Below are 13473 nucleotides of genomic sequence, written 5' to 3' on the forward strand. Positions count from 1 at the left end.
GGTAGATAAGTGGAGCAGCCTCCCATCAGAGGTGGTAGAGGGTAATACAGTGAGGGAATTTAAACATCAATGGGATAGGCGGATGACTCCTAAATCTGAGACGAGATCAACGACTGACGGGGAGAGTTGGGTTTGGGTTTGATCTGCAGGCAGATTCTATGTTTCTGTTGTGTAACATACGTATGAATACCGTATTTGCTGGATTATAAGACAAGGTTTTACTAGCAGCAGGAGAACAGGAAGCTAGCAGAGTGTCACATAACTCTGCCTCCCCCCTCCTTCCTCTGGGGGCGGGGCCAGAGAAGTTGCTCGCACAGCTGGGCCTCTGCAGAAGTCTGCGAGTGGGAGATCTGCAGTTCAGGTAAGGGGGTGGGGGAGGGTCTTTGATCAAGTTTGTGTGATTAATGGAATGAATGAGTATTTAAATGTTTGTGAATGAGTGTGTGTGTGTGTGTGTGTGTGTGATAGCATGGATGTGTAAGGAGGTGGTGGTGGTAGCATGGCATATGGAGGCTGTACTCACACTCCTATCATCCCCAGGTTCCAGCATGTACTGGCTGCCTTGGCTTGATAGGAGTGTGATATACCTCCAGAAATGCCTTTTAACCCCCTATATGCCACTCTGGCATATAGGGAGTTAAAAGGCATATCATGGGGCAGAGTGGCATATAGGAGGGTATAAGACATTTCTGAAGGCAGAGGGGCATATAGAGGGTTAAAAGGCACATCATGGGGCAGAGTGGCAAATAGGGGGTATAAGGCATTTCTGGGGGCAGAGTGGCAACCCTGGGGGCAGATGTGCATAACTGGGGAGGCAGGTTGGCAAATAAAAGGAAATAAAACAAATATATATTTTTCTCAATCATAGCTTTTATTATATATGAAAAAATTGTTTACATGAATTAATATTTACTATTAAAACTTTTTTTCCTATAGGGTCGTCTTATATTCAGGCTTTTTGTTTTTTTCCTAAATGAATATTTAGATTTTGGGGGGTAGAGCAAATACGGTATATCTGCTACAAAGTTACTGAAAGGTTTAGTAAATAATGCTGGGGCTTCTCTCAGTATCCATTCTCCACTAACAGCATGCGCGACATGTAAAGTAAAAGCGCATTAAACAATGCAATAAAAGGCATCTAAACCAATCTCCGTGGCTGAAGTTGGCACCCTAGTTTGCCTCGCAGGCTTTTGCGTGCGCCTCGGGTTATTAGATCATCCACAAGAAGGACTGGAAGAACGCATCATGAGTTTGATGCATCTGAGCGGCGGAGAAAAGATAATGATGAACGTCCAACTTCTGTTTCCCCAACCCTAATGGCCGGTCATGTCTCCAGTGTTTATTTATCTGTGTGTTTAACCCACTGTGTTTCTAGAGTTTTGTTCCATCTCAAAAGAGAGATAGATAGATAGATAGATAGATAGATAGATGATAGATAGATAGATAGATGATAGATAGATAGATAGATAGATAGATAGATAGATAGCTGGATAGATAGAATAGATAGATAGATAGAATAGATAGATAAATGAAGGGTGGATGGATAGATAGATGAAAGAAGGATGGATGGATAGATAGATAGATGGATGATGGATGGATGAATAAATATGTAGATAGATAAAGGATGCATGGATGGATGCATAGATAGATAAATAAATGGATAGATAGGTAAAGGATGGATAGATGGATGGATAGATGAATGAAGGATGGATGGATAGAGAGTGTACTTACCACATGGAGAATTTTATTTTCTGTTTCATACACTGTGCAATCCTGTTAACACAAAAATGAATAACGAGATTACATCGGCTGCTGTTTTCTATGTCACATGTTGTTATTTTCGTAACATTCGATTTTATGGATTATTCATTGGCTGAGCATTTTGGGAGTTTCAGTAGCGAAGGTCCTAGGAAGTCCTGATGCTGATGTCATTCTGCATTAACAACGCGGTTTTTCTTTGCCCCGTTCCCCTGATATAAGGCTAGTGCCGTAGATTTATCCACCCCGATAACCTTTCGATAATCTACTTATCCCCATCACTCTCAGGAAGTCCTTGAACAAAATCCTGATCTCTGAGTTTGCGAGAATAAACAGATCTCACGGATTAATGCAGTTGACATTTCACATCTGCCATTAAATGAAGCATTTCCTAAATCAGGTTTTTTTTGTATGAGGTCATCAGTATAACATGGGGGGGGTGGGGTTAGTTCATTCGCTGTTATATAAATAAATACGTATTCCCCCAACATCGTCCCAAATCAGAAAAGGCCCCATATTTTGTCTGAACCGAACGGCCGGGAAATGAAATTCGTTGCCCAAAAGCAGAAAAAACATGCCCAGATTGGAGCACCTGAAAGGCATTTCTGAACTGGTGCCTCTCAGCGTGTCTGTAAACCAAAAGCGTAACAGAACGAGTTAAAAACCTTGCTTCGAGAGAAAAAAAACAAAAAACATTCCGTGTTACTTTTCTTTGTTCGGAAGTGCCTGGGGTAAGGAGCGTGAGAAGAGACGGTGGCAAAATTAATTAGCACCACTGAACCATAAATTGAGAGCCGCATAATATCGTCACTAAAATCCCAGGTTTTTTGTAAATCACAAAAAATTCTGAAATTAAGAAAAAAAAAACAGATTACCTAAATCGCTAAAGGAGCGAGATAGCACTGCAGCCGTGCACAATGTCATCACAGGATGGAGAATACTGATATATGACATCATATCGCTTCATGATCACTTGCTCTTTCTAAACGCTCTTTTTTATTAGGGAGCTGTCCGTAGTCCTGAAAGTGGAGTTTCACTAGGTCCTTGGTATTTTGTATACCGTGTCGTTGGCTCGTAACACGTATTATGCACGTGGTAGCCTCTTCCAATAGACTGCGAACAGACGGTATGGGCCGAAGAACCATGTCTACAAGACTATACCATTAGGACCACAGGATACCCCTCGAGTGACAATCCTAGGATTGCTGCAGCCATACGTATTAATGGTAACGCACAGCCACAAGTGTGCAACGCAATGCGCATCGGACTTAGATATACAGAAATGTTCAAAATAAAAGCAAAGGAGATTTTAACCCCTTAAGGACAATGGGTGGTTCCTAAACCCATTGAAAACAATGCATTTTGAGCCCGTACATGTACGGGCTTTGTCATTAAGGGGTTAAAGAGAAATCTACTCGCTTTCTTAGCCCACGGGTAGGAAAACTCCTTGAAATCACTCTTGAGCCTGGAAGAAGCCTGGAACTCGCTCCGTGTATAGACTGCCAGACTGACTCATTCTCACCAGCTATTCCGAATTGGAAAGAAGGCTGTTTTGAATGAAATCGCAAGTTTCTTGGATCCAGCTCGTATGTGCAATCCGCACCGCGTGTTTTTATACTAATAAGCTGCTGATCTTTTGGTGGTCGAGTATAAGAGAGAGAAGATCCAGTGCTTGTGAATGGATTAGAGATATCCTTATACATGCATGCAGAAAAGAAACTATATGCATGGCTTAATGGCAGCTTATCACAGTATCTATATCTATATCTATATATATATACTGTATCAGACGATATAAGCCCTACGAGTTAATTTCTTCACCTCCATAGTATCTTCCGCCACAATGCAATTTTATGACCATATGCACAATGACATGGTACAAAAAAATTACAATTTTCTTCCAACTAGATGTTCATGAGATGAATATGGATCCTCCTAAACACGGGCTGTCTCTATAAAGGTTTACCAACCCTACGATGGCGATGCTCTGATAGAATAGGCTTGTTTATAATGAATGGAAGAGTAACAGGCGGTAACAGGCGGTAACAGGCGGTTTAAAGTATCCTGTTCATTAGTTACATAGTAATTTAGGTTGAAAGAAGACACAAGTCCATCGAGCTCAAAATGGGCAAAATGGTCATGGGATCCATTTGGTGCCACCTGTAAATGCCAGCTTTTTAGTAAAGATCCCTTGCCCGGAGGCATTTTTACCATTTTTACCCAGCAGCCCCCTCCATGGCCCTCGTCCCCAGTAAAGTAGTATGAGTGGGCCGGCTAGGGAGAGCACAGATCTCCCATGTAACAGGTCTATTGACCAGCGGCGCACCAGGGACCCTCATCGCCCAACATCAGCCTGCCGGTCTGACAAAGGGATTATTGCCCTGGAACAAGGAAACCACACCAAGGTCAGGCTTAACGGAAGAAGGAAGATACAGTAACGACCTCAAAATATCAGGGTCAAAGCGGAGTAACGTTTGATGGTAACGTGATCGGAAGACATGTTAAAATTAATTTATCCCAGAAGGACCTCCTAGCAGAAATGTTCAAGGATAATATAGTAAAGAAAAAAAAACTATATAAAGATACTTTACATAAAGTGTAACAAACCTATGGATCAGGGGGCTAAGATATATGTAATTAAATAGAGCAGATGGGATGAGCTCTTTTTTATTTGCCATTTAATACTAAATTGGCAATGTCACTTACTTGGTAAATTAGATTGATGCCAGGTAAATTAACATTAGATTCTTTGATACGATTAGCATAATCTGATCTACAGTTGGAAGGAATAAATTGAATTAAGGAAAGATGCAGAGCCTAGAACTGTATCGAACAACAGGTCTGTATTATTGGAACACAGTATGATCGCTTAATCCGCTGGCAAAATTCCCTGCAAATGCCCCATGGGCACAGAAGAACAAAATTAAGTTTAAACGAGATGAATTACTATATTAAGAGGTATTTGGTTATAATACTTATTACCTTTAAGCATTCACTAAAGGGGTAGTAATATAATAATAATAATAATAATAATAATAATAATAATAATAATAATAATAATAATAATAATAATAAATATATATAATATATATAATTATTATTATTATTATTATATATTATTATAATAAATATTATATAATATATAATATTTATTATAATAAAAAATATTATATAATATATATATAATTATTATTAATTATTATTATTACACACTGTAAAATTATGAGACATTATTATGAGATTATGCGATCAAAATGCTTTTTCCATAAAAAAAAAATGCAGGTAATAGAGGAACATTTGAAACCCAGCTGGAAAACAAAATTTAAGATCAAAATACGGACCGGAAAAAAAATCGCAGATAAGAAGAAACTCAGTTGCCTGTTTGCTATAAAATATAGCAATAATATTAAATTGGCCCAAATCCATAAAATTTACATACATACATATCTGAAGCGCTCTAAATGGGATCTTCCGTAGGCGGCGAAATCAAATTGAATGATTTCTGTTTCTTTATATGAAGCTCACAAAAATACTAATACTTCCAGGAACTTTATTCGGAATATTTTATCATGTATTGCATGAGCAGGATACGATCAAACATACGCTACAGATTTAAAGGTGGTATACCCTGAATTAAAAAAAGAGGGGATGGGCATCTACACAGACATCCACAGAGGACTGGATCCTTGGAAGGATCCCTTAAAAAGGTTTGATCCTGTGAGTATAATTGTTTGTTATATTTAACCCTTGCAATTGGGTTAGAATCCTATTTGGATATCTTGAAGGTCCTTAAAGGGACGTTCCAATCCCCACATGGATGAAGAATGAATATAACATACCCTGTAGATACTTTAATATACATTCTTTATTACATTGTGTCGAATCCCTCTATGTGTTTCCAAATGTTAATTAAAGGGATAATGTGCATTATTGTGAATATGATGGCTGGACCGTCCCTTTAAGACTCAACTGAAGCCATAATAATGCCGAAATGATGTTGTGGAAGTCTCTGCTTTTTGCATCTTAAAACATAATGTCTTCTATTAAATACTTTGAACAAATTCTGTGTGATAGGGCTCTAGATCAATACACATTACCATTAAATGGATATTCCCGGGAAGGAAAAAAAAAGTCCATTAAGTTCCGAGCGGGCAGGAATTTAAATAATGAAACTCTTAATGTAACAGATCTGAGAAGCCGGCTTTGGAAAGGTAGACACATTCACATAATGTAACACAGTTGGTGATTTATTGGACGCGTTTAAATAAATTAGTTCAGTATCAAATAAATCAAATGAGTGAAATGAGTCAATGAATGTGGACATATATCATTTCTCTTAAGGTATTTTAATAAGGTATTGTGAATTGGCTGTGGTAGAGGGCCACGTTTGAATTATTACATAGTATATATTAGCGATATGTTAGTATGAACTTTAGGGTTCCGCAGCTTGTTTCCTGGCCCCTCTCTATTCGCTTTATTCGCCTTGTAAATTCCTATTGCGGAAGCCTGGAAAGGACTTTACGTTATGGCGCCCTCTGTAGGAGTTATAAAGAAACACAGGGCAAAAGGTAATCATTGTTGACCTTATTTGCATGCGCCTACCCAGAATCCCTTGTGGTTGCGGCAGCACCATGAGATTTCTGAGGGTAAAACGAGCCTTCTGGCTTGTCTGGTGTCTGTAGATGAGTGTTTACTAATACTTCTACTACCCCCTTCATTTTAAGTGGAAGGGTTTTCCCATCACCTTTACTCACCACAACTTATGTTATAAAGAAACACAGACGGAGACGTCAGTTGTGCGGCAGAGGGGCTCCCAACCTGCCCCTTGCTGCTAAACAGTCAGGGCTCTCTGTACCTCCAAAGGAAAGAATAAAATGGCAGATCTGCTAAGGTTTGTTTTGCAGAACATACTAAAGAGTGCAATTAACACCTCGGGCTTCCAAAAAAGAAAAACATTTTAAGGTTTGTCTTAGCAGAATTGCACATTTAACAGGTGAAAAAATTAGTGCTGGCATGTTGCCAGAAAGTCAGCACATGGTTGTTGACATCTATACCGTACATAACGTTCAGATTATTTAAATTTTTAATGTTCATTGCTTGGCTTTTAACTTTATAGCAGCTGGACAAACTTTAACCCTGTAGCTGCTAGCACCTTACCCTCCCCGCCCTCCATCACTCATAAAAAAAATGTATATATATATAGAAATAAATAAATAAATATAAATATATATATATATAATTTAGGGGAACCACAGATATTGAACATATTTAGTTAACGTGAATGTACATTGCCTTTGGTCATCTGTTCAAACGTATATCTTTTAATTGATCTGCTAGGTGTGTTACATTTCATCTTTTATGCTATAAATTCTAAAGGGGAAAAAAAAACATAAAGTCGACTTAAAACGCAGTATTTTTTTTTTATGAAAGCTCTCATTTTAAGTTGGTTGAACGCATTCAAATATTGCCAGCGGCAAAACTAACCTATCTAACTAATTGAATAGTATTTCTGCCGCAGAACACAGAAGATGGATGTTGCAGGAACATCAAAGGACTTTTTTTGACCATGAAGTTGCAAACATGAAGCTCCCGCTAGATCCCCTGATATTTCTGCCAGTGAGAATTCTCACTCTTACAGCACAACATTTTCGACAGAATCCTGCCTGCTGAGAAATGAATCCATAAACATTAAGGAGCTGAACAGATGTGAGATTCTCAGTTAATTTGATTTAACTCTTCTTGTCCCCCCTGCTGCGGAATTCAGGTATTTCCAGATATAACACATTTCTATTACATCGGAGGTTGTACCCCGTAGTGCGTTGGTCTGTAGGAGGGGCAGTCCCTCTTTAGGAAACAGCTTACTCTGTCCCTCATTCCTGTCCTGTTGTTCCTTATTCCGCCTCTGATGTCCCTCATTCCTCCCCTGATGCCCCGCATTCCGCCTCTGATGTCCCTCATTCCGCCTCTGATGTCCCTCATTCCGCCTCTGATGTCCCTCATTCCATCCCTGATGTTCCTCATTCCTCCCCTGATGTCCCTTATTCTGCCTCTGATGTCCCTCATTCCTCCCTTGATGCCCCTCATTCCGCCTCTGATGTCCCTCATTCTTCCCCTGATGTCCCTCATTCCTCCAATGGTTCCTCTCTTTTCTAGGAGCTCAGAATGTTTGCGGGGTACGAGGGTATCACAGGGTTCTTCAGCCTTAAAAACCACAATAATGCACATATAGACAACATATGTGTATATATAAATTATGTGAATATTTCATTCTAAATACATAATCAATTACATGAGTATCTATGAACGGGCCACAAAGTGCAATAAGATGTCTCTGTAAACTTCTTTCTCTGACCACGCCTCTAACCACACCCATTAAGATAAAAATGTCCTTATTTGGTCATTTAGAAAAAGCCTTTTGCTCAACCCCTTACCTGTTGCACAATCGTGGTGAGTTCCAGGCACAGTTGGACAATATTATTTTTCAGCAGTGAATATTCTGTTACGCTGACAAAGGGAGACCTGTCACGGACAAACAGATGAAATCAGTATTAAGCAAATGCAAGTCATTTGTCAAAATATAACAACAGGGGCATTCTGAGATCACAGTGCTTGGTCTACAGCCTCCTAAAGGCCATATTTACTAGACATGTGCATTCGCCTTATACGAATTCTCATTTAAACAAAATTTGCCAATTTTGTTAGTTTGCACAAATGTCCAAAAACTAGGAAGGACCCCAACAAAACAAACTAAAATGAAGCAGAGAGCTCTGGATTTTCGTTTGCATTCCATTGTTTCTCTCTCATTCATTCTCTCTCACACTCTCATTCACTCTCTCTTACGCGCTCGCTTAATATTTCAAGTAGCAAACTAAAACCATTCCCCATCAACCAATTCAATCCAAAAAAAGGATTCATGTGGCAATTATATGTGTAATATATATATTGTGTGTGTGTGAAGTATACATGACAGCAAAATGCCATGTATTAGTTGAAGAATTTCAGGGGATTAGGATATTTAGCAGTACTACAAGTGATGTATCTATCGCTGCATTTAATTAAGAAAGTTATGATGAAATTAACAGAGTAGGTGGAACAGCACCTTTAACTACCTGTTCTCAACATATACATGATGGTTTTTATTAGATCGTTATTCCCTTGTGTTACTTAGTTCTCCTTTTGGTGCTTTGCACGGTCCTCAGAAGGGCATGTGCTTAATGGAAGCATGAGATTAATCAGAGTGGATTGAACGAGGTCACACTAACCCCCTACAGCTTCACCGGCACATCATCTCACAAAAAAAAGCATGAATGCTGAGTTCACGTGGTGCGTGTCTTGTCTTTGCATTCATACATCATTATCAATCGGAGGTTATGTTCATATTACTTTTTTTCACATAAAAATTAAGAAATTACATACAAAAAACACCTAAAAAGTCATAAATAGGCATTGAAAAGAAGGATTTGCCGACAGCAGACAAACCAATGGCGGGATCTATAGTATGTCCCAAAACCGTTTATGATTGCTTCTTACATGTTGGCCAACGTATAGGACCAGTTAGGCTGTTGATGGTTGCAACGTAATCTACCATGTGCATAGGTGTGTACCGTCTCTGAATAAAAACGAATTAAAAATAAAAATAAAAAAATAATTTTTTTTTCTAAAAAAATTGTTTTAGGCAAACTGCATTTTTTTTGCTAATCAGGTCTAATTTTAATGAGGTAATTTAAAAAAAAAAACGAGTCATTAAAGAGTATAGCGAACAGTAATAATATTGTATCAAAATAATAATAATAAAAAATGTATACATTGTATTGTAAATATATTGTAAATAATAATAATAGTAATGTTTTATTATAGACAGTAGTGTTTTCTCTTGAAAGAAGAACGAGTGGGTGAGATAAAAGGAAAAAAAGAGTGAGAGACAGAAGAAAGGGAAGGGGAAAGACAGATGTAGAGAGAGAAAAAAATTAGGAAAAAGAAAGGGGGAAGAAAGAAAGAGAATGAATGAATGAATGAATGAATGAATGAAGAAAGAAAGAAAGGGGAAGAGAGAAAACAGATTTGTGATATAAGAAAGATATAGAAAAAAGAAAACAGAGGAAGAAAAAAAGGAGAGAGAAAAAGGTAAAGAGATAAAGAAATAAGGGGAGAGGAAGAAAAAACACAATTTTGATGATGAGCACATACACTAGTATAGAATAAATACACTTACTACTTATTTGCCATAGAGATGGGAATCGGGCCTTACCTGTCCAACCAGGCTAGAAGATTCTTTGCAGCACCTATCAGATCAACCACAGAGGTAAGAAAGTCGTTTGGCAGTCGCCTGGAGGCTCTCCCGTCGTAGTGTCCGCTTCTCCTTCTTCCCGTTATAAAGTTCTGCAGGTTTTTGGCCGAGGCATTAAGTTTATGTGAGAGCGTCCGCAGGTTTTCCGTCTCCAATCCATAATTCTGAAATTAAGGGGGGGGGGGGGAGACGTAAGGTCATGTGAATAAAAACCAAATCATCCCGGTAGATTGTAAACTCACAAGGCCAGTGTTCCTCTTCGCTCTACCACTTCCGCTGGGAGGCTGTTACACTTATCTACCACAGTGATTAAAACTTCCTTACATTCCACCTAAAACCAAGCATCTCTAAACCAATGACTTTTACCGAAATCCCCAAAAATAAAGATAAAGAATAGTTTTTGCTAAACCTTTGATGGTAAAAGTTTTCTAGGTTATGGGCTCACTTTACTATCCCCCGGTGTGTTTTTAATCAGGTAATATTCCTTTATGTGTTTGATTTGTTTTAGAACAATAATTTGTCACAGGTAAATATCGAAAAGTGTCACTTTTATATCAAGAATATGAAGTATCGCTTTAATTAAAGCGTGTTTTGATAAACAAAAGCCTCCATCCATTATCACAGGAAAGCCTTGGCTAATTGGGATATTTGCATATAAATAAAGTCACTTTACAAAGCCTAGCAGTTCGTGTTTTGACAGCTTACAGTCATTTTGGGGTGAATTTATCGCATATAAATTATTTGGAAAGGCAGTAAAATTAATTCTGGAAAACGCTGTAAAATTAAACCGGGGCGTAAAACTAACATTTTGGTTTTATGAACGCAGTAAAACGCTGAAAATCGTCAACAAGTTTCTCGTCTATATTCATTTACTTAAAATGTCATTAAATAAATAAAAAATGTAAAGAAAAAAGAGGGAGGGAAAAAATGGTTTTTGTGCGATGGTATATTTTCCATGTATTTCTAGATTACTTAAAAGAAATAATGCATAGTAAAGTACAATAATGTGCAATATTTAATTCTAGAAGAAAAAAAATCACTAGAAGCTGCAGCGCTAAAGATGCAGCAGCCTCGTTTTGTGCCACTGATTGGCTGCTTGAAATTTAAAGGGGCCACTCAGCTGTCATTAAAGTGTATATACTAGCTGGAGTGATCCTCCATTATTAATTTAGCAAAACAGGAGGCGTACGGGGAGGAAATAATAAATTCCTGGACAGGAAGTCAGTTTGAGAATTGAGAAAAGGGGGCCGTGGCTGATGACTTAGACGTTTAGTGAATGGAAGTTGCATTAGCTTGGGACCGGAACGGGCGATGCCCAGGAACTTGCTAGGATAGGCTGACCTGAGCGCTCTTTCTTCTGGGGGGGGTGGCTTTGTGAAGGGGAGGGGCCAGACAAGTTTACAGGCAGGTCTAGTGCTAGAAAGCCTTTAGTGGGTGGGGAGTGGGCGGGGAATGGGTGAGGAGTGGACGTGGCCAAACAACGCTCCTCTGCCGCAAAAAAAAAAACGGACCTGGAGACCCCAGGAAGCAGCTCTTCACTCGAAAACTCCGGGTCAAACCCCGACAGCTCCCAGGTATGGATATATGTGACTGAGTGGTCCTCAGTGTGTTTGAGTCTACGTCAGGGTGGCTGAGAGTGATGAGTGGTTTGAGTGCGAGTCAGCGCAGCAGAGAACGGCTAGTTCCCATGAGTGTGGCAAAGCGTCTTATTAAGAGGTTGTGGGATACGATAAAGGTGGTGGAGACATGGCAGTGGTGATGGTGGAGGGGGTATTTATTAAAGGGGCTAAAAAGTTATGGCAATAGTACCCCACAAATATATGCCGTACAGTAATGGGGCATTCTAGGGATTCTGGAAGGCATGGCAACGCTGTTCTAAATGTGGCCAACACTCCAAGTATAAAGTGGAATATGCTTTTTTTTTTTACTCTGAATTAAACAGTTTTAGATGATTTTGCCAGCAAAAGGCTTGAAAAGTTTAGCATTTCGACACCTGGAGAGCAGCAGAAAGGTCAGAGCCATAGAGCTGTACGCATCGGGCCGCGTGGACGGAGGAACCGGCGCTGCGTGTGTGTCCCATGCGCCGGTGGCTTTCAGCACGATGGCAGATCAATACGGTAAAGGGAATGGGCGCTGGCCTGTGATTGATTGATGACCGGCAGACCCCTGCAGAGCGCATCAAAGCTATCCATACCGACCACAGCAAGACTCCGCTATTCCAGGAAAAAAAAATTTCTCTGGGTTATTCCTATTGCTTTTTATTATAAAAGGATTTTTTTTTTGTATCAGGAACCAGAAGCAAACTGGGAGGCATCGGGAGGGGGAGGGGGGGTTGTAAAGAGCAATTATGGTGCAATATTTTCTGGTGAAACAAATGGAATGGTCCGATCAGCAGGAAAATTCCACTGGTTGCTATAGTGACAAGACCACTTTTGGATGGATGATGCTTGTAAGAACTTGGTCTTAGATTCAGGAGCCGTATGTCCATCCCATGCGTGTTTAAATCCCCCCCCACTGTATAAACCTCTACCACTTCTGCAGGGAGGTTGTTCCACTTATCTACCACCCTCTCAATCAAGTAAAACATGTATGGGGCATTAAACTTTCACTTTAACAATATAAGACGGAGAATGAGTTGTTTTTCTTTAAAACATATATATTTCTTATCGTTACGTAAATATGTAGTTGCTAGTTTGATAGTTATTGCCCTTTAATAAAATATAAGGCGAATGTTCTAAACGCCCGTTCCTAGATATTATCTTTCCTTTTTTTCTTTTGACGGATAGATGTAACTCGTCGGGCATCTGTATAAAAGACACACTGATTTCTTCCTGCAGGAGGAATGCGATCAATCCATATAGATCGGGTTGTCATGACTAGACGATATTAAAGCCATGTTATTGCTATGGGGTATTAACTTTGCAGTTATGACGCATGTCCCGTTCTCTAACCCCGTCATCTGGCGTCCCACGGCTACTCTGCATTTCATTCTAATTATCTATCTGTTACCTGGTTAGTCACGTGTACCGTGTGTTCATCTCATGCGTAAATCATACAAGTATATATTACCAAATAATAACGTGTTTTGAGAATCATGACTATAGATATACAAAATCTAATGTTTTAATATATATATGTAGACTGTACACATATATATATATATATATATATATATATATACATAAATAAATACATACTGTATATATATATATATATTTTTATATATATATTTTTATATATATATATATATATATATATTTATAGATCCAGTAATTTTAGCAGTTATAAAAACACTGCTACAAAAAATAATACTATTTTATGAGGTCACATTACAAGACATATAGTTAACATCATGAGATCATAGAGACCAAAAAGCAGGTCTAGAATTAAGTACTTTTAATATGAGGGCTATTGGCAGTCGCTTAAAG

General features: G+C 38.8%; 1 protein-coding gene across 1 annotated transcript in view; it reads right to left on the reverse strand.

The window, feature by feature from the left end:
- Positions 1-13473, reverse strand: part of LOC128502597 (connector enhancer of kinase suppressor of ras 2-like) — a 162232-nt gene that overhangs the window by 60343 nt on the left and 88416 nt on the right. Inside the window, exons 3-5 of the mRNA XM_053472436.1 lie at positions 10007-10209; positions 8190-8277; positions 1732-1773 (exon numbers count right to left, since the gene is read on the reverse strand). Coding sequence (XP_053328411.1) covers positions 1732-1773; positions 8190-8277; positions 10007-10209 — 333 coding nt within the window. The remainder of the gene's footprint in view (positions 1-1731; positions 1774-8189; positions 8278-10006; positions 10210-13473) is intronic.

The sequence above is a fragment of the Spea bombifrons genome, chromosome 8 (genome assembly GCF_027358695.1).
Source record: "Spea bombifrons isolate aSpeBom1 chromosome 8, aSpeBom1.2.pri, whole genome shotgun sequence".
Lineage (NCBI taxonomy): Eukaryota > Metazoa > Chordata > Amphibia > Anura > Pelobatidae > Spea > Spea bombifrons.